General features: G+C 37.0%; 1 protein-coding gene across 10 annotated transcripts in view; it reads left to right on the top strand.

Annotated features, from left to right (window-relative positions):
* The window catches only part of ASB3 (ankyrin repeat and SOCS box containing 3), a 113,424-nt gene that overhangs the window by 79,872 nt on the left and 12,832 nt on the right, over nt 1–20,720 (top strand). For 4 of the 10 annotated variants that reach the window (XM_086326928.1, XM_086326933.1, XM_086326927.1 and 1 more), the window contains 2 exons: nt 6,797–7,054; nt 13,539–13,672. The exons of 2 other annotated variants lie outside the window; for them this stretch is intronic. In XM_086326928.1, the coding sequence (XP_086183054.1) occupies nt 6,797–7,054; nt 13,539–13,672 (392 nt within the window). The remainder of the gene's footprint in view (nt 1–6,796; nt 7,055–13,538; nt 13,673–20,720) is intronic. 4 more of the 10 variants (XM_086326931.1, XM_086326937.1, XM_086326930.1 and 1 more) reach the window with 2 other exon arrangements.

Genomic DNA, 20,720 nt, shown 5'->3' on the forward strand with positions numbered 1-20,720 from the left:
GTAGTTGCAGTTCCTGAACTCTAGAGCTCAATAGTTGTGGTGCATGGGCTAAGTTGCTTCATGGTATGTGAGATCTTCGTGGACCAGGGATTGAACCCACATCTGCATTGGCAGGCAGATTTCTTTACCACTGATCCATCAGGGAAGCCTGTGGTATGAGTTTTGAAATTTTATAGTAACACTGTGTTATTATAGTAATGTTGGTTTGGTATAAGATCATTGTATAAAAGATTTAATCAACGCTTATCTGACTTTAGTTATTAATGAGTCAAAAAGTTTTTTTTTAAGCTAGTTTATTTTAATTGGAGGATAATTACTTTACAATATTGTGGTGGTTTTTGCCATACATCGACATGAATCAACCATGAGTGCACATGTATCCCCCCATCCTGAACCTGCCTCCCACCTCCCTCCCCACCCCATCCCTCTGGATTGTCCCAGAGCACCAGTTTGGGGTACCCTGCTTCATGTATTGAACTTGCACTAGTCATCTATTTTATATATGGTAATATACATGTTTCGATGCTATTCTCTCAAATCATCCCACCCTCACTTTCTTCCACACAGTCCAAAAGTCTATTCTTTATATCTCTGTCTCTCTCTTTTGCTGCCTTGCATATAGGATTGTCATTAATGTCTTTCTAAATTCCATATATATGTGTTAATATACTGTATTGGTGTTTCTCTTTCTGATTCATTCCACTCTGTGTAATAGGCTCCAATTTTACCCACTTCATTAGAACTGACTCAAATGTGTTCTTTTTCTTAGCTGAGTAAAACTCCATTGTGTTTATGTACCTTACCTGTTTTTCTGCCGATGGACATCTAGGTTGATTCCATGTCTTAGCTATTGTAAACAGTGCTACAGTGAGCATTGGGGTACCTGTCTCTTTCAATTCTGCTTTCCTCAGTGTGTATGTCCAGAAGTGGATTGTTGGGTCATATGGCAGTTGTATTTCCAGTTTTTTAAGGAATCTCCACACTGTTCTCCATAGTGGTTGTATCAGTTTGCATTCCCACCAACAGTGTTTTCTCCACACCCTCTCCAGCATTTATTGTTTGTAAACTTTTTGATGGCAGCCATTCTGACCAGTGTGAGATGGTACCTCATTGTGGTTTTGATTTGCATTTCTCTGATAAATGAGTGATGTTGAGCATCTTTTCATGGTTAATTAGCCACTTGTATGTCTTCTTTGGAGAAAGTTTAGTTCTTTGGCTCACTTTTTGATTGGTTTGTTCATTTTTCTGGTATTGAGTTGTATGAACTGCTTGCATATTTTGGAGAGTAATTCTTTGTCAGTTGTTTCCTTTGCTATTATTTTCTCCCATTCTGAAGGCTGCCTTTTCACCTTGCTTATAGTTTCCAAAACTTTTGTTTTCTTATTTGTATGTTTTCTGGCATTTCTCCTGAGATCTAGAAATTTAACATTTCTGATACTCTTTGCACTGTTGGCCTCTTACGTTATGGTAAAATTATCTGCTTTTACAAACAGTATAATTAATATCAAAAAGTGATGAAGATAATAAATAATGGCTCTGGGTTTTGAGTTTTCCTTTCTTTTTTGTTTTATTCAGCCAATTTAACTTTTTAGCTCAGGATTAGCATTCTGAAAGATTTTTACTGAGTATCCCTTGGAGAGAATAGGCTTCTATTTGAAGCAGTGACCTTTAGCTCTTCTCATACTCCAAAGCATGATGGAAAGTTGTCTTGTCTCCTCCACTACTGTACAAAAGAATTCTTTGTCCTTTGGGGCTAACAAGTTAACAGCTTCAGTGACATGAAGCCAGTCTTTCAGGGGCATAGCTGAGTAATTCAACTCAAATGAGAAAATATAAGAAAATGACTTCTTTAACTGGAATGGGTGAAAGAGATGGGAAGTTGAGAAATTACAGGAAATTTAAACAAATATTAATGCCTTTTATATATGGCTGTAGAAAGGGCTCTGGGCTTAACTGACCTGATTACGTCTGTCTTTCTAATCAATACTGATCATGGTTATCCTGCTAATTTTATAAAAATAATTGTGTCCATTCTTATCATTATATCACACATGGATACATCTGACACAACGTAATGTCTTTATTTTCAGCTGATGGTTAAAAGCCATTCAGTAAAACTTACTATATGGCCTTTTAATAATTCAGCTAAAAAGTCGGTTGTAGGTTTTGTTGAGTTATTAAGATATTTGTCCATTTCCATTTGTTTAAAAGAAACCTTATTAACATGTTGAATTTCCTTTTACTGTGCTTCTTTTTTATCTGAGCCTGTTTCTGTGCACAGTTTTGAACTTAAAAGGGCAGTATGATGGAAAATGTACAAGCCTCCAAGTAAGGTTTAGACATTGCTTTTGTGGTTTTTAAACTTCTCTTTCTCTGTGTATTATAGTTTTCACTGTTAAATAATATGAAATCTCTTAATGTGTCATAAGTAGTTCTTGATATTTGTGTTAAATAAGGACTACTCTAGGACTTGAAGAGTTTTTCTTATTCACCATCAGGGCTCGAAAGAGAATTTGTATTAAATGTTAGGAGAAACACATACATATTCCCATGTAATTTATATTTTAACCAAAGTTATATCTAAGCCTTTATCTTGCTAATTGACATGTAATAATCAAGGGTATTGTAGAGCACTGAAGTTACTTGAGTTGCTGGAGCTTGTTATGTATATTTGAGATGTATAATGTAATAGAAGCTCAGGGCATGCTGAAAAAGTTTTATGATCCTCCAGTTTTATTTTGTGTTTATTATTGACCATGTAAATGGTAGTTCTGTTGAGAAAGGGTTTATAATGTAGCAGTAGGTAGTTTATAAAAGCCTTTTAGGAGTGTGCTCTTATTCCTTCTAATACAAGGCAGTGTGATAACTGGAAGGAGTTAGACCTGTGTTTTGTAGAATACTCTTTCTATACATTGTTAATAGATAATACATAGGATAAAATGGGTTCTTTAGTTAATTAAGTTTGGAAAACACAGGGTTAAGCAGTGGTAATTAGATTTGTTTCCTGAAGGGCTTCTAAGAATTTTTCTTGTGGTGGTGTGTTTTATGAATTCCTAAGGAGGGGTGAGTCTACCAAAGTTTGAAAAATTTGGAAACATAGGATGAACTTTACAATAAATACACTATTGTTCCTGTGTTTACAGACTTTTGGGGCATTTTATATCCTCTTTATTATGCTTTTTTCTGATTAATGATTGGATCCATTGCTTTAATTCTAAAGGTACTTCCTCTGAAGTGTATCCAGAGTTTGAAGAAAAATACTTGAGCATATATTTAAAAAATGTAACTAGCATACTGTTTAAAATTAAATTCATCCTGTATTTCTCTCTTATATGGACTAGTGTATACTATAAAGGGCCTCACAAATATTTTAATTATGGAGGCTTTTTTAATATAGATCATTTGCAGGGACTAGTGTTCCATGGAACATACTTCAAGAAACAGGTCTGGCCTTAAAATAATTCCCAATTTGACTGTTTCCTGAGATGTTTTGTTTTTATAATGTAGGAGAGAGATTTGTGATATCATATTCACTGTTGGATTTTGATTTGCTATTATTATCCCAGTTTTACAAATTACTAGTTTTGTGATTAAGCTTCCGTTTTTGCATCTAGAGTGGAGGTGGTAATAAAAGTTACTTTTTAGGGTTATTGTGAATATTAAGGCAAATCTTCCATGTAACACATTTATCATAGTTGCTTGGTGTAGAACAGATAAAGGTTGTTATTATGGAGAGTTATATGTGCACATGTTCCTCTAACATTTAGAGATGGATGGTTGGTTTATCAATGGCCTTGTCCTTAAATTTTTCTTAGCATGAGTCACATGGCGAGATGCTATATTTGAAACTTGAATGGGAAAGCCTCTTGGTTTTATAGTTCTTTTCCTAAACAAAATAGATTCTCTAGCTATCTGTGGCACTTAGTATAACAGGGTGCATTTAGGGCTCTCATTTACCTTTGTATTTTCAAAAATGCGTCGTCCCCTCTGAGAGGTAAAGCACCTGTAGTTAGGCCATTGATACTTTCACGTTGCTTGAGGGAAGAGTTCAGCTAGTTTCTGAAGTGCACATGTAAACATATATGCCTTGAAAATTAAGTGTTCTTGAGAATTATGTATCACATTTTAATGAGGCAGTGTCTCGAGCTTTTCCCACTTTGCTGTATGTTTGTTGGAATGTGTCCAACAGTCCATGTCATGTGTTGCTCATCTGTTTTGTAGTGGAATCAGCAAGTAATAACTGCAGGCAGAATAATGAGAGCCTAGTTAAATGAGATCAGAGTGGTTGAAAGAAATCGCTTATAACTGTTTAAAACCATCAGTCAGACGTATATCCTGTAAGAGTGGATACAGATACATATGTGTGGTTGAGTCCCTACACTGTTACCTGAAACTGTCACAGCATTGTTTGTTAATCGGCTAAACCCCAATACAAAAAAAAAAAGTATATCCTTTAGCATTTCTTGTAGTGCAGGACTGTTGGCAATAAATTCTTTTAGCTTTCCTGTATCTGAAAATAGCCATAAGAAAAAAAGTATATACAGGGCTCTTTTCAAGAACAGTGATAAGTATATATCACTGAAACAAATATCAGTATATACTAGACAGACAACAAAGTTAATTAATTTTTGTAAAGAAAATTTTAGAATTATAGCTTTTTCTTTTCTAATTGTTATGTATATTATTGATAATAAAGAGAATTAGTATTTAATCTTTTAACTGAAGAAAAGAAGCACAAATTGGAGAGCAAATAAAACAGATTTACAAAAATTTACGTAAGTGATATTTATGTATATGATGTTTAACTGCTTTGAAACCTTGGACTCAAGTTCTCAGAAGTAGTTGGTCTCACGTGACAATGCTTTAAATGTTTTATATTTGTTTTTTATATTCTTTTTATGATTCTTAATTATTTAGATTCTTTAATACTATGAATAATGAAGTATTTTTTTTTATTTCTTGTTATTTAAAATAGCATTAATGCCAATTTCAGAGGGAGACTTATTTTATTCTTGGATATTTTCTTTCACAGTTGTCTGCGTAGTGAATGTACGTGTTTATTGAACTTTGTTAAAGTTATATCATAAACAGTTTTTTAAATGTGATCACATGACCATCATAATTTTGGCTTTTAATGACTGTGTCATATTTTGCACATATCTCCTCCTCTGTTAAACAGTTAATTTATTTAAAAAATCGGTTATAGACAATACTGTGGTTAATATATATGTGCAAATAACATATAATTTATTTTTGTCTCAGGTAAATTCCCAGGATTTGTGTTTATTATATTTAAATTTGTGGTATTTTACTTTGCATATCATTTTGTTTTACAAATACTTATATAATGCTAATTCTGTGTGCCAGGATGGTTAAGTAACTTGCTCAAAGTCACACAGCTAGTAAGTGGCTGAGCAGTCTGCCTCCAGTTTGTGCTCTTTATAACTTTGCTATAATACCTCTTTTGACACCTTTTGCCAATTAGCTCTCTCATAAAAGAGTTAAACTTACTTTTAGTCATTTTAAGCACAACTTAGCTGGATGATAATTTTTAAAACGGGTAACCAATTCAGCAGGTATAAAATAATACACTTTCATTCAGTAAAACACTTGATAAAGATTAATTTTAAAAAATGTAAAGCTTTAAGTTTTTTTTCATAAAAAAGGCTTTCTATTTGATTGCTTTCTACCACTAGAAATTTAAAAGAAAGAGGGAAATTGATCCTGTCTTTTTTGACTGATCATATTGTTTATTAACTTTGTTTAGCAAGTATTTTGTAGTATAGATAATTGTGCATAAAAAATCACAATTTGAAAAGAGTTTTACTTGTCAGTGATGATTTTATTTAAGGTAAGTATTTTAAATTCTAAGGGCATGACTTGTTCATAGTTGAAAATTAAAAACCATGCAATGTGGTGTAAATTAAAAGACGCTTACTCCTTGGAAGGAAAGTTATGACCAACCTAGATAGCATATTCAAAAGCAGAGACATTACTTTGCAACAAAGGTCCATCTAGTCAAGGCTATGGTTTTTCCTGTGGTCATGTATGGATGTGAGAGTTGGACTGTGAAGAAGGCCGAGCACCGAAGAATTGATGCTTTTGAACTGTGGTGTTGGAGAAGACTCTTGAGAGTCCCTTGGACTGCAAGGAGATCCAACCAGTCCATTCTGAAGGAGATCAGCCCTGGGATTTCTTTGGAAGGAATGATGCTGAAGCTGAAACTCCAGTACTTCGGCCACCTGATGCGAAGAATTGATTCATTGGAAAAGACTCTGATGCTGGGAGGGATTGGGGGCAGGAAGAGAAGGGGACGATAGAGGATGAGATGGCTGGATGGTATCACTGACTCGATGAACGTGAGTCTGAGTGAACTCTGGGAGTTGGTGATGGACAGGGAGGCCTGGCGTGCTGCAATTTAGGGGGTCGCAAAGAGTTGGACACCACTGAGCAACTGAACTGAACTGAACTGAGTCTCAATCCACTGGACAGGTAAAACCATCCACTATCACATCTGCCATTCTTTTTTTAAATTATTTTTAATTGAAGGATAATCACAATATTGTGTTGGTTCCTGCTGTACATCTAATTACAATGTTGTGTTGATTTCTGCTATACATCAACATGGATTAGCCATAGGTATACATATGTCCCCTCCCTCTTTAGCATCTGCTATTCTTATTTTCCAGTCATAACTACTATTAACTATTTGTAAGAATTTTTTTTAATGTGAAAATCTTCTCTTCCCTTACCCTTCTCCCCCTTCCCCTACCTTCCTTTCTTTTTACTGATGGAGCTGTGACTTCTTTGGAATTGTAAATATTCTTTTGAAATATGGAGCTCAGCTAAATGAACTTCATTTGGCATACTGCCTGAAGTATGAGAGGTTTTCAGTATTTCGCTACTTTTTGAAGAAATGTTGCCCATCGACACCATGGGACCATATATCTGAATTTATAAATCACGCAATTAAAGCACAGACAAAATATAAAGAATGGTTGCCATCTCTGCTGCTTGCTGGATTTGACCCACTGAATCTACTGTGCAGTTCCTGGTAAGAAATCCTACTACTGTGGACTTTACTCTTTTCATTTCCCCCAATTTCTTGAAATCTCTGTGTTGGGAAGAGGTTGTTACTGTGTGTGTTTTGATTGTGATGGCTGTGTTGGGATGAAAGAATTGGGGACCTGCTAATAGTGAGATTGAATGTAAGGATTGTTGTTTATTGCTAAGTCGTGTCTGACTCTTTTGTGACCCCATGGACTGTAGCCCACCAGGTCCCACTGTTCTTGGGATTTTTCAGGCAAGAATACTGGAATGGGTTGCCATTTCCTTCACCAGGGGATCTTCCCAACTCAGGGATTGAACCTGCATCTCCTGCTTGGCAGGCAAATTCTTTACCACTGAGCCACTGGGAAGCCCTGAATGTAAGGATAGAATCCTAGAAAAAGGTCAGAGGTGGTTAGAAGAGAACAGAAAGGAGTGGGTGCCAGTGAATCCTCTCAAGAGGGCTGTTTCTTCTAATTGGGCCATCCCTCATGCTGCTTTTAAAATGCTGCAACAGAATGGTTGTAGCAGCTTTGGTGATTTCTAGCATCCCTTAGTCAACTAGATTGAACACTCCGTCTTGTCTGTTTGAACTTAGTCTCTCTCAATAAATACTGATTTCTGAAGCAGCTGAGGATACAACTGTTTACCTCAAGTGGTTTCCCAGAAGGGCAGTGCCTATGAGTGATTATATGAAAGTTGAGTCATAATTTTTCTAGGGCAAAAGAATAAAAGCTGTTCTATAAGCCTTTGCAGGAGTTACGTGTCTAGATGAACTGAGAAATTATTGATAATTGTAGCAGTGAGAGAAATCTTTTGGCCTGATAATTTGAGTCAAGTGAGAAAATAGAATAAAAGTCTATAGGAATATAGAGAACATGGGGTGTTTTATAAAATTTCAATGAAATATTTGGAAGATTTCATTTTTGTGCTTTAGAACTACCATTTACTAAAATAATGTTTGGGCAAGTACTGAAATTTTGGATTTCAGCAGAAGAGTGCTTTGATATCTTGTTATTTAAATTTTGCTTTTCAAAGAGGTCCTCTCTGGGATTCATGCAGGCAACACTGGTGCTTCCTACTTGTAAATTTAATTTGCATTTCTGTGACTCCATCTTCTACCTGGTGGCCTCTCCATCTGTATTGTAAAGAAAAGATCTTTATTTGGCAGGATCCCAGTATATCACCTTTTTATTATGTCTACCATAATATAGAATTCAACAATTTTCTCTAAGCAGAGATTTAAAATTTTAGGTTTAGGACTGTCATGTCTTTCTGATACTGAATGTTTCAGTTTGGTGGCTTGTGAGGAAAAACTGCTATCTGATAGGTGGTTTGAGGAATATAGAAGTAAAGCAAAATTTAGATACATGTTCTAATCTCCAGTTTACTTTTTGTTTATAATTTGCAATGGTTTGAGTCCCTGATTGTATTTACTTCTTTTTCCAGCAGTTGATTGATTAATACATCATTATCTATCAAGTACTCATTGTTGTAACTCTCTGTATACCATTTCAATAAATTTTCACAAAAATTCATAGTATTTTTTGATACCTGAGATATAAAATTATTGACAATTAATTGAGAAATATAATTTTTAAAAGTTATTTGTATATGTTTACTTGTCCTAACAAACCCCCTTTACATGTGCACATGTGCGTGCACACATCCACTCACTGCTGAGATATGAATACTCACTACTGAATGCTGTATCTAGCTATTAACAGAGCTCTTTAAGTACCTTTAACTTTTTACTTAGTGGATTTTGTTGTTGTGTCTGGGCTTCTGACAACTAGTAGCAGTTGCCCCTCACCATTCCCTCCCCAAAATGCTTCTGTAAATCCAGCTCATAGAGATACCGTGGGCAGTCCTGGCAGGGTGTTCCCTTTCCTCTGTCACTCCATTTTGTTCTTACTCCTGAGGCACCCGCATTTTTCTCAACCACACTCCTTGTGTTTTACTACTGAAGCCACTTACTTGGCTCCATCTTACTTCCTATTACTTTCAGCCTTCATGCTCCATTCTGGTTTTTAGTTTATTTCTTTAACCAACACTTAAAATATTGCCTGATATACAGTAGCAACTATGATTGATTCTTTACTATTAACTCATTTAATATAAAATATAGTAGACACTATTATCATTAATTTATGGAGAAGGAAATTGAAGCACAGAGTGTTCGACATACTTGCCAAAGTTCACACAGCTATTTAGTGCTAGAGCTTAAGATTTGGACCCAGGCTGTCCAGTAGTATAGCTCAAGTCTGTCTTTGTAGCCCCTATTCTATTCTGCCTTAGTCCTGTGTATCCCCAGGATTGTGGTAGTTTTGTCACTTAATTTCAGGTACCTTGTTAGTTGTGTCTGACTGTTGTGTCTGACTGTTTGCAACCCCAAGGACTGTAGCTCAGCAGGCTCCTGTGTCCATGAAATTCTGCAGGCAAGAATACTGGAGTGGGTATCCATTCCCTTCTCCAGGGGATCTTCCCAACCCAGGGATCGCTCCCGGGTCGCTTGCATTGCAGACAGAGTCTTTACCATCTGAGTGACAAGGGTACTTTAATCTGTTGCCTAAACTGGAGGAATCTGGGCCAACTTTTCTCTTTCCTATTCCTAAATTAAGAATAACCTATATAAGGAAAAAATTAAATGTATCCTCTTTTCTTTTCCTCCTCGGACAACTACATAGACTGTTGGAAGAAAAGGGAATTATTTAGCTTTATCCTCCTAAAAGGCTCCTAAAATAGTCTTCTATCCCTAGTTCTTCTATGGGGTTCCCTGCCCCTCATGTGAAAACTTGCCTATTTGAGAATTTTTTGTGGTAATAAGCCACTGGATTTGTGCTTTGTTTATTGGATGTCTTTGGATAGAAAAAAGTTAATAAACAGTAAACTACAGATTATTTTTAGTAAATTGTAAAACTTTCAGCTATTTGAATTGAGAACAAAAATTGTGTGTATTTTACTCTGAAGGAATAACTTTAGTTACTTTATTAGAAAAAACACAATAGAAAATTTCACTTTAGCAGTAAAAATGCATAACATGGTTAAATTTTTGTTCGCTTATCTTTTATTGAATGGATAAAGCCAGTGTTTATGCTGAATGTGATGAATGTTTTGCTTTCTTTGATCAGTTTACATTCAAAGAACTGTTTTAAAAAATTATCCCATAAAAATTCCAATATGCTGTTAAAGTGGATTTTGGTTGTATTTTATTTATATCACATGTAAGTCTGTTGCTTAATCTTTGTCATGTCAATTACAAATGTCTTTCCTAGATATTGCTTGTCTTAAATAGTCTTTAAAAATGTATCTGACTAAATAATTGCCTGTCACAATATAAGCTGCAGAGTTGAAATATTTTAATGCAAGACTAGGTTTCCCTCGCACCATCAGTGCAATAGACAAATAATAGAAGGTGAATGTCATCTGTGCATTTAGTTGATTAACTGTCAATCATTTATGATTGTACAATTGCTTTGTACAATGTAGTGGTCAATGTAGTACAGTAACAATACATTTTTAGTGGCACTGTCAGCATTGGTAAAATACTCAACATTGTATTAACTAAAGCTGTGTAAACAGATTTATTGTGTGTGTTTTTAGATAACTGCATAAAAATGACTTTGTGTTTGATCACAGTGAGACTTAAACCACATTAAGGTAGAAAAATGAAACCATTAAAAAAGAAATAAGGAACCAGAACTGAGAAACCTTTGGTGTGGGTTCCTAGAAAGTGAAGGAGATTGTTTGCCTTTGAATGTATTTTATCATTTCATGTATTCTCAGTATTTTCTGATAAATTGTGACTTCACTGAGAACTTCTTGAGAAGTAAAATGTTTCCCAGAGTGTTTGTGCTGTAGTTTGTTTTTCCTTATATGAGTTTGCTTTTTTTTTTTTTTGCATTTCTTTTCCATGGGGATGGTCTTGATCCCTGTCTCCTGTGCAGTGTCACGAACCTCATTCTATAGTTCATCAGGCACTCTATCTATCAGATCTAGGCCCTTAAATCTATTTCTCACTTCCACTGTATAATCATAAGGGACTTGATTTAGGTCATAACCTGAATGGTCTAGTGGTTTTCCCTACTTTCTTCAATTTAAGTCTGAATTTGGCAATAAGGAGTTCATGATCTGAGCCACAGTCAGCTCCTGGTCTTGTTTTTGCTGACTGTATAGAGCTTCTCAAGTTTTGGCTGCAAAGAATATAATCAATCTGATTTCGGTGTTGACCATCTGGTGATGTCCGTGTGTAGAGTCTTCTCTTGTATTGTTGGAAGAGGGTGTTTGCTACTGGGATTTCTTTGGAAGGAATGATGCTAAAGCTGAAACTCCAGTACTTTGGCCACCTCATGGGAAGAGGTGATTCATTGGGAAAGACTCTGATGCTGGGAGGGATTGAGGGCAAGAGGAGAAGGGGACGACAGAGGATGAGATGGCTGGATGGCATCACTGACTCAATGGACGTGAGTCTGAGTGAACTCCGGGAGTTGGTGATGGACAGGGAGGCCTGGTGTGCTGCGATTCATGGGGTCGCAAAGAGTCGGACATGACTGAGCAACTGATCTGATCTGATCTGATATGAGTTTGCATGTTAGAGAATTAAAAATTTGGGAAATAATTTTTATACTCTAATCAGTCATTTCAGGGATACTTTGGACCCTGAATTACATAAAGTAAGTTGTCTTTGAGATGACAAGTTTAGAGTATTACTCAATTGTGTGTTTGTTTTTTTTTTTTTTTTGCCCTTTCTTTTGTCCTTGCTCAGTAATGTCTCCAAAAAAGCGACCTTGAAAAGAATTTCTGGTTTTGAAGTAGTCACCAGAGACCCTAATGATTTTATTTTTCTTCAAACAGTGTGATGTTAGGGGAGTATCTAATTGAGTACAAGATGAGTAATCTTGTTAGAATTTAAGTTGTCCTTACGCTTTGACTAAATTTCATGTATACAATGTTATAAGGCCCACTGAGAATATAATACTGAAAATTCCAAGCTGGTTCTAGTAATATGAAATATTTATATAGTATTTTATAGTTTTAAAAGTCTGTTCAGCTATTTTTATGAACAGTCTCCTGAAATACACAGGGTAAGTGTTATTCTCATTTTAGAGACCAGTATCTAGGGCTTAAAGAATTTAGGCAACATGTTTGTAAGTAGTAGAAGTGTTGTTAGAAATCAGAACTTTTCTTAGGTCATTGGCCTTTCCATTAGGATTCAAGTACTTACAAAATTTGGGAAGTCTCTTTTGGGTGGATTGGTAGGAAATCTGACATTATTTTGAAAAAAGAGAAGTAGAACTGTTTGTCTTCACTTCTTTCAGTCCTTAAAGACAAAACTTGTTCTGGTAATCCTCTAGAGTCATATCTGTAATGGGGAAGGTTCTTGGGAAATAATTTTCATACTCTAATCAGTCATTTCAGGGAACTTTGGACCCTGAATTACATAAAGTAAGTTGTCTTTGAGATGACAAGTTTAGAGTATTACTCAGTTTGTTTCTTTTTATTAGAACCGTTGTAGTAAATCTCTGAGGGTTGGTCAGAAATAGGCTGTCTCTCCCATACACCAGTTTAGGGACAGCTTTGGCTTCCCTAATAGCTCAGTTGGTAAAGAATCTGCCTGCAATGCAGGAGACCCCGGTTTGATTCCTGAGTCAGGAAGATCCACTGGAGAAGGGATAGGTTACCCACTGCCATATTCTTGGGCTTGCCTTGTGACTCAGCTGGTAAAGAATCCGCCTGCAATGCAGAAGACCTGGGTTCTATACCTGGGTTGGGATGATCCCCTGGAGAAGGGAGAGGCTACCCACTCCAGTATTCTGGCCTGGAGAATTCCAAGGACTGTATAGTCCATGGGGTCACAAAGAGTCAGACATGACTGAGTGACTTTCACTTTTGGGTGTTTAGGCTTTATTCTTTCACTGTTAAGTGTCTGTAAGGATGACCAATCTAGATTTCACAAGATGGTCCACTTGGGAGGAAATAATGGCATATCCACTAATGACAGTGACACTAAATCTGTCTTTTCTCACCACTGCTGCTGGGGAATGGCAAGGCATCCTATCTCTGCTAGAGTGAGCGACTTCACATTCACTTTTCACTTTCATGCATTGGAGAAGGAAATGGCAACCCACTCCAGTGTTCTTGCCTGGAGAATCCCAGGGACGGGGAAGCCTGGTGGGCTGCCGTCTATGGGGTCTCACAGAGTCAGACACGACTGAAGCGACTTAGCAGCAGCAGCAGCAGAGTAGAAACTCCTTTTGTCATCTTTCAGACAACTACATGCACAGTCACTTGAGTTTCGTGTAGGAACCTGATTTGATGATTTTTCCATATCCACTGAACTTGCCTTTTGTTTCATTAATATTTTCTTTGCTGCGGTTGTCTGTCTGCCTCCACATCAGGATGTTGTAAGAATTGGTATATGGTATTTGTTTTCACAGTGAACCTTTGGTGAATTTTGTATCTAAATGTGTATTAATATCTTGCCAATGTAGGATTGACTCAGTCAGTGATGACATTCTTATCTTCACTTTGGAGTTTACTAATTGGAGGAGACTTCCTCCAGCTGTTGAAAAGATGCTCTCTGCTCGTGCCTCAAACTCCTCTTGGGCTCTACAGCAACATATTGGTAAGAAAGTACAATTTTTAAATATATGTCACTACTTTTTTTTCTCTGTCTTCACTAGCTGTGTTGTAATTTTAAGTGATAAGACCCACTGGAGAACATAATTAAATTGGGCATTATTTGCATTTTCTTTATGTGGGGAGAGGATGATGGGACTGTGAGGGAGATCATAGTAATTTCCTTAAACATAAATCATATCTGATTTTATAAGTTTAGCCTAAGGAGCGTGTAAAGAATAACAGGTATTTAGTGATATTTTAATGATACCCTTTTGTTTTTAGTAGGGTTATGCAAGCAAAAGTGAATCCTAAAAATTTTGTTGGTCAATATTTAGTTTGTGGTCAGAAAAATGCTAAATGTAATTTTCCTCTTTGGAGTTGTGTGTTGATGTGTGTGCTCTCTTTAATATTTTATTGTCTCTAAAAGGAAGTATCACCATTGTTTATTGTTAACTTTTCTTAATGTATGCCAGTGTGTTGGTAAGATATAACTATGCAGGTGAGCTGGGTAGAAATTTTTGTGAATTGATTGATATTTTAAATGACTATTTTAAAACAAATTATCAACTTACTCTCACTTAAAAAAAAAAGCTTTTAAGCTAGTTAAAAAAGAAAGAGGACGCAATAGAAGATTATACACAAGGGAACTGAATTAAACTAAATATAACCTAGACAAAGTATTTCTATTTACTTATGTAGATTTATTTTAATCTATTTTGTTCACCAGATTATGTCTTCAGTTAGGAAAATTATTTCTTCATTACTATTTTTGCATGAAATGTCACTCTTCATAAAACATGTTGAATAGGTTTTTAACAAGTGAACTTAGCATATGTAGAAATATCTTCTAATTTCTTGGAAAATTACATTTAAGTAAATTTTCTCAGTCAAAAACAGACATTCAGGAAAATACATTCTTGAACTGAGGTATATTCAAACTCTTAGGTTTATTTTTGCAGAAAAAGTATAATCTCTTGGAGTCTCTAAACCTTCCAGTATAGAATTTCTTTGATAATGTTAGAAAGCTCGTGTGCATGAGAGAATTGTATCTGCTCTTGCTAATTATGTATGCAGTGGTAGAGGGCAAATATCTATTTGGGAACAAAAAGGCAAAAGAGAAGGAGCATATGCCAAGTGGGAATGGCACCCCACTCCAGTACTCTTGCCTGGAAAATCCCATGGATGGAGGAGCCTGGTAGGCTGCAGTCTACTTACAGGGTCGCTAAGAGTCGGACATGACTGAGTGACTTTACTTTCACTTTTCACTTTCATGCATTGGAGAAGGAAATGGCAAGCCACTCCAGTGTTCTTGCCTGGAGAATCCCAGGGACGGCAGAGCCTGGTGGGCTGCCGTCTATGGGGTCGCACAGAGTCAGACACGACTGAAGTGACTTGGCAGCACAGCAGTAGCAGCAGCATCAATTAGTAAAGATATATGAGAGTTTACTCTGAAGACTTTAACATATGGCAGGTTTGTCCAGATGAAGGTAAGAATTGTACATGAATGCATTATCCTGTGGTAGACTAAGTCCATCAAGGGCTTCTTGTTTAATTAGGCACTAGGTAGAGCTTGCTAGGGTAATAATCATCATCTCTTAAGAGGATTTTATTTCGGCTGAAGATTTACAAAAGCCTTTCTCAGAGATATTAATGTAGCTAATGCTTGCCTAGTCTGTTTCTCTTGCCGCAACCTCTTTTGGTTCCAGTCCCATATGTCCAACTGACTTTTGGACATCTCTACTTGGTATCCCACATTTTGACATATTCAGAATTTGAACTTGTCATTTTTCCTACAAATCCTGATGTTCCTTCTGTCTGTTTCCTCGTTCAGAAGGTGAGGTGATTTGAGAGTGCTGCTTACCAAGAGAGTGGGTTATTCCTGGCAGCTGTTTGTTATTTGTTTCATCCCTTGCAGAGGTATTCAACAGGAGTGATTTTTGCTCCCCACAAGGGATAGTTTGATTGCCACAGTTGGTAGGGGTGCTGTTGCCATCTAGGAGACAGAAACCAGGGAGATGCTGCTAAATACCCTACAGTGCACAGGACAGCCCCCACAACAAAGAATACCTGACCTGAATGTTGCTAGTGACCAGGTTTAGAAACCCTGATCCACCTTGACTCTCATGTTACCCAGTGTTATAAAGGTCTTTTACTCCTATATCAGGAAGACTTTTAAAACCCTGTTCTTACTGCACACTACTCAAGAAGTGCTTGTGTTCTTGGTTTTCCAAGATATTCTCAGTTATTCCAGATATTCCACTGAGAATATCTTCTGCAGGTAACGGGAGCCGTTATGATGATAGATTTTAAGTAAGCCTGGAAGGAAAAGATATGCCTGTCTACTCACTTGCCTGAGTTTCAAATGGGATTGTGATTCTCTTCCTTTCTGTAGTTCAAGACTGTCTTCATGTACCCAACTCTTTTTTTCTTTAGTTTTCAGGACATTCAGTTTCTGTATGTTGGTCATCTGTACTCTTCCCTCCTTTATTTGGATTTTGAGATACAGGATTTCTAAGCAAAAGCATGGCCAGAGTTTTAACACCGAAGGTGGTGAGCTCATAAACCCAGTTCTTTGATTACCTTCTAAGTATAGGACAGTCTTGGCTTTCACCCCAGTTTCTCCAATAACTTATCATGGTATTGAAAGCTACCTTGTCAAAATATTTCTTTGATTTTTTTTGGAAAGGATGCTTCTTGTGGCTCTGCTACTATTGGTAAGCCCCTAGAATAATCGCAGTTCTCTAGCTCCTTTAGGTATACCAGTATCTTTCCCAAGGGAAAGATTTTCTCTATTCTTTTCCTAAGCTCTTTTCAAGTCTTGGAGATGCCTTATACTTGCTCAAAATTCTCCATTCCTCATCCTTTTCCTCCTTAAAAACATAGCACCTTGCCCTGCTAGTTTAAAAATAAAAGAAACAGTCAGTTCCTTGCTGCTCATTTTTTAATCATTTAGTCAGATTTGTTTTCACATGTTCTTTTACATTAGAAAGGAAAGTATACTGGGTAAAATTTGCTGACTGGTTGCAGTTTTAATAGCAATTTTTTGTTCATGTACCTGTATATATCTCTTAGAAACATCATTTTAAATGTACATAGCAATACACTTCTTAATAAAAAAAAATGCAAACCCCTGGCCAGCTGACCAAGATCAAGCCTAGGTGATTATGTGCTTCTGGGAAAAGCACTTGGCTTTAGTTCATCCTGAACCTTTAATGATCAAATATGAACAATTCTATCCAGAGTATTACATGGATCTGGATTCTACAAAGGATCCTGTAAGGGCCCCTTGAAACTCTCGACTTATTTTTCTCAGTGTTCTTCTGTTTTGTTCTCAATAGGATTTAAAACAGTTTATACGTATAGATTATCACACAAAAAACAGTAAAACAAGTTCAAAGTGGAAGCAAAAGAAAAGCCTGGAGTCAGGAAATGTTTATCAGTGTAATCTGAAACTTGTCTGTGGACACACTGTAAATTTGGCTGTGACTGAGCTCTACAGTTCTTGCTCTAGGTTACAGAGTTCATAACATAAAACAAACTCATTGCTCAGAAGTACAGATATTCTTGGATGTTGTGCTAGACAGTTGCCTAGAAAACATCTTGGTAGCCACGGTTTCTTTATGTTACCAGTTTCCATTGTGGCCTGTTGCTGTCATACCAAGATATTGAATTACCATGGTAATTCAATAAAAGGACTTCTTAAGTGGGCCTTGGTACTCAGGTCTCTGTTGCTCTGACTTGACCAGGGCTAGATTTATGCTATCTGGAGGGTACCTGAGTGTACTTTGAGCAGTTGTCTCTAAATACTGTAATGCTACTCTCAGTTTTAAATAAGTTATAGTTAGCAATGCATTCAAAATTAGACTACCTAAGAAGTATTAGAGTGCAGCTGCTTTGTGTTGCAGACTGAGAGCATATTTCTAAGAAATAGTCGATCTTAAAAGTAGAGGTAAAAGAGAAATGAAAAAATAAAGGTTGATAGGCTAAGTATTCTATTGTGAAACCCAGCAAACACATAAGAACTCCTGCCTAAATATGGTAGACTGAGTGAGTATAAAAGTTTATTTATTTTTTATTATTTTTTTATAAATTTATTCGTTTTAATTGGAGGCTAATTACTTTACAATATTGTAGTGGTTTTGCCATACATTGACAAATATTCCAAGTTTGAACCAAGTTTCCTATGAAACTTTAAGCAGCACTGCTAGTTTTGAGCAATGCTCCTTGTTCATATACTCTTTAAGAAAAACCATTTGTGGTCAGTACATCAAGCTAACTATTTGTGGTAACTTATCTTGTGAGATTGTTATATTTACAGTTAAAAACTAGGGAATAACAACCAGAAACAAGATATAGGTTTAGGAATCAGTCAGTCAGTTCCGTCCCTCAGTCGTGCCTGACTCTTTGTGACCCCATGGACTGCAGCACACCGGGCCTGCCTGTCCATCACCAACTCCTGGAGCTTGCTCAAACTCATGTCCATTGAGTTGGTGATGCCATCCAACCGTCTCATCCTCTGTCATCCCCTTCTTCTCCTGTCTTCAGTCTTTCCCAGCATCAGGGTCTTTTCCAGTGAGTCATTTCTTCACATCAGGTGCCCAAAGTATTGGAGTTTCAGCTTCAGCATCAGTCCTTCCAATGAATATTCAAGGCTGATTTCCTTTAGGATTGACTGGTTTGATCTTGCAGTCCAAGGGACTCTCAAGAGTCTTCTCCAACACCACAGTTCAAAAGCATCTGTTCTTTGGCACTCAGCTTTCTTTATGGTCCAACTCTCACATCCATACAGGATTACTGGAAAAACCATAGCTTTGACTAGATGGACCTTTGTTGGCAAAAGTAATGTCTCTGCTTTTTAATATGCTGTCTAGGTTGGTCATAGCTGTTCTTCCAAGGAGCAAGTGTCTTTCAATTTCATGGCTGCAGTCAACATCTGCAGTGATTTTGGAGCCCAAGAAAATAAAGTCTGTCACTGTTTCCATTGTTTCCCATCTATTTGCCATGAAGTGATGGGACCGGATGCCATGATCTTAGTTTTCTGAATATTGAGTTTTAAGCCAACTTTTTCACTGTCTTCTTTCACTTTCATCAAGAGGCTCTTCAGTTCTTATGTGCTTTCTGCCATAGGGCAGTGTTATCTGCATGTCTGAGGTTATTGGTGTTTCTCCCAGCAATCTTGATTCCAGCTTGTGCTTCATCCAGCCCGGAATTTCACATGATATACTCTGCATATAAGTTAAATAAGCAGGGTGACAATATACAGCCTTGATGTACTCCTTTCTCAATTCGGAACCAGTCCATTGTGTCCATGTCTGGTTCTAACTGTTGCTTCTTGACCTGCATACAGGATTTCTCAGGAGGCAGGTTAAGGTGGAGAAGGGAATGGCAGACCACTTCAGGATTCTTGCCTTGAGAACCTCATGAACAGTATGAAAAGGTTTGGGAATAGTTGATCCTTTCTGGTAGTAATTTGTTCCCTGCTTTATTGAGATATAATTGACATATAACATAGTATACGTTTAAAGTGTACCTTTTTAGTAATAATTAGCTAGCATTCCAATTGCCTACTCAAGCCATATCTGGTTTAAAGTAATCAGGCATATCAGTTTTCAAAAGAACATTTGATTTTCTGTTCTCTATGAAGAGCATGTTTCTTATTCAAAAGTAGTGCATTAAGTTACTTGTTACAAAGTTGGATGTTCAGGTACAAACTTATTTCAGGCTAATGGAAAATTTTAACTCTTCTGACTGTTTAACTCCATGGTAATGATATGGTGCCAGTCTGCCTGGACATCAGGTAGAGTAAAGTGGTTAAAGATTGGAGCTCTGGAACTATACACTTCTACTACTTTCTAATTGTTCAGTTCAGTTCAGTTGCTCAGTCGTGTCTGACTCTTTGGGACCCCATGAATTGCAGCACGCCAGGCCTCCCTGTCCGTCACCATCTCCCGGAGTTCACCCAAACCCACGTCCATTGAGTCGGTGATGCCATCCAGCCATCTCATCCTCTGTCGTCCCCTTTTCCTCCTGCCCCTGACCCCTCCCAGCATCAGAGTCTTTTCCAATGAGTCATCTCTTCGCATGAGGTGGCCAAAGTACTGGAGTTGCAGCTTTAGCATCATTCCTTCCAAAGAACACCCAGGACTGATCTCCTTTAGAATGGACTGGTTAGATCTCCTTGCAGTCCAAGAGACTCTCAAGAGTCTTCTCCAACACCACAGTTCAAAAGCATCAATTCTTCGGCACTCAGCTTTCTTCACAGTCCAACTCTCACATCCATACATGACTACTGGAAAAACCATAGCCTTGACTAGACGGACCTTTGTTAGCAAAGTAATGTCTCTGCTTTTGAATATGCTAGGTTGGTCATAACTTTCCTTCCAAGTAGAGAGGTTATTTAATATCTCTGAGCCTTGATTTCCTCGGTTATAAGAAGAAGTAATAATAATATCTCCCTTATATCGTTGTCACAATAAATTTTGTCATTATGGCAGAGATGGACTGTATTTATTTTTAATTGGAGGATAATTGCTTTACCATGTTGTGTTGGTTTCTGCTGTACAACAGTGTCAGTTAGCCATAAGTATACATATATTCCCTCGCTCTTGAGCCTCCCTTCTACCCCACTCCCTACTCCTACCTCTCTAGGTGGTCACAGAGCATCAGACTTAGCTCCTTGTGTTATATAGCAACTTCTCAACTACCTATCTGTTTACACATGTTAATGTATATATTTTGATGCTACAGAGATGGACCTCATATAATTGAGTTTCGTTTCATTTTGCTCTTCCTTAGAACACAGGAAGAATGCATTGTTCTTCTTTTTATGTGATTGGTTTAAGTGGTCAAAGCATACTTTTATGTGATTGGTTTAAGTGGTCAAAGCATAGGTCATACTGGATGGGAATACTCAGTGCTGTCACTTTCCTTTGCTGAGAAAATCTGAAAGCCGTGTTTGAGATGGCAGTGACACAAGATAGAAGTAGCCTGGCACACTGAGTTGTCCTTCAGGACACTTTCCTTGGAGAATCACCTGACCCAAAGAGGATTTG

Source organism: Bos grunniens, chromosome 11 (assembly GCF_055505025.1).
Source record: "Bos grunniens cultivar Pamir isolate PY7600 chromosome 11, Bosgru_T2T1.0, whole genome shotgun sequence".
In the NCBI taxonomy this organism is placed as follows: Eukaryota; Metazoa; Chordata; class Mammalia; order Artiodactyla; family Bovidae; genus Bos; species Bos grunniens.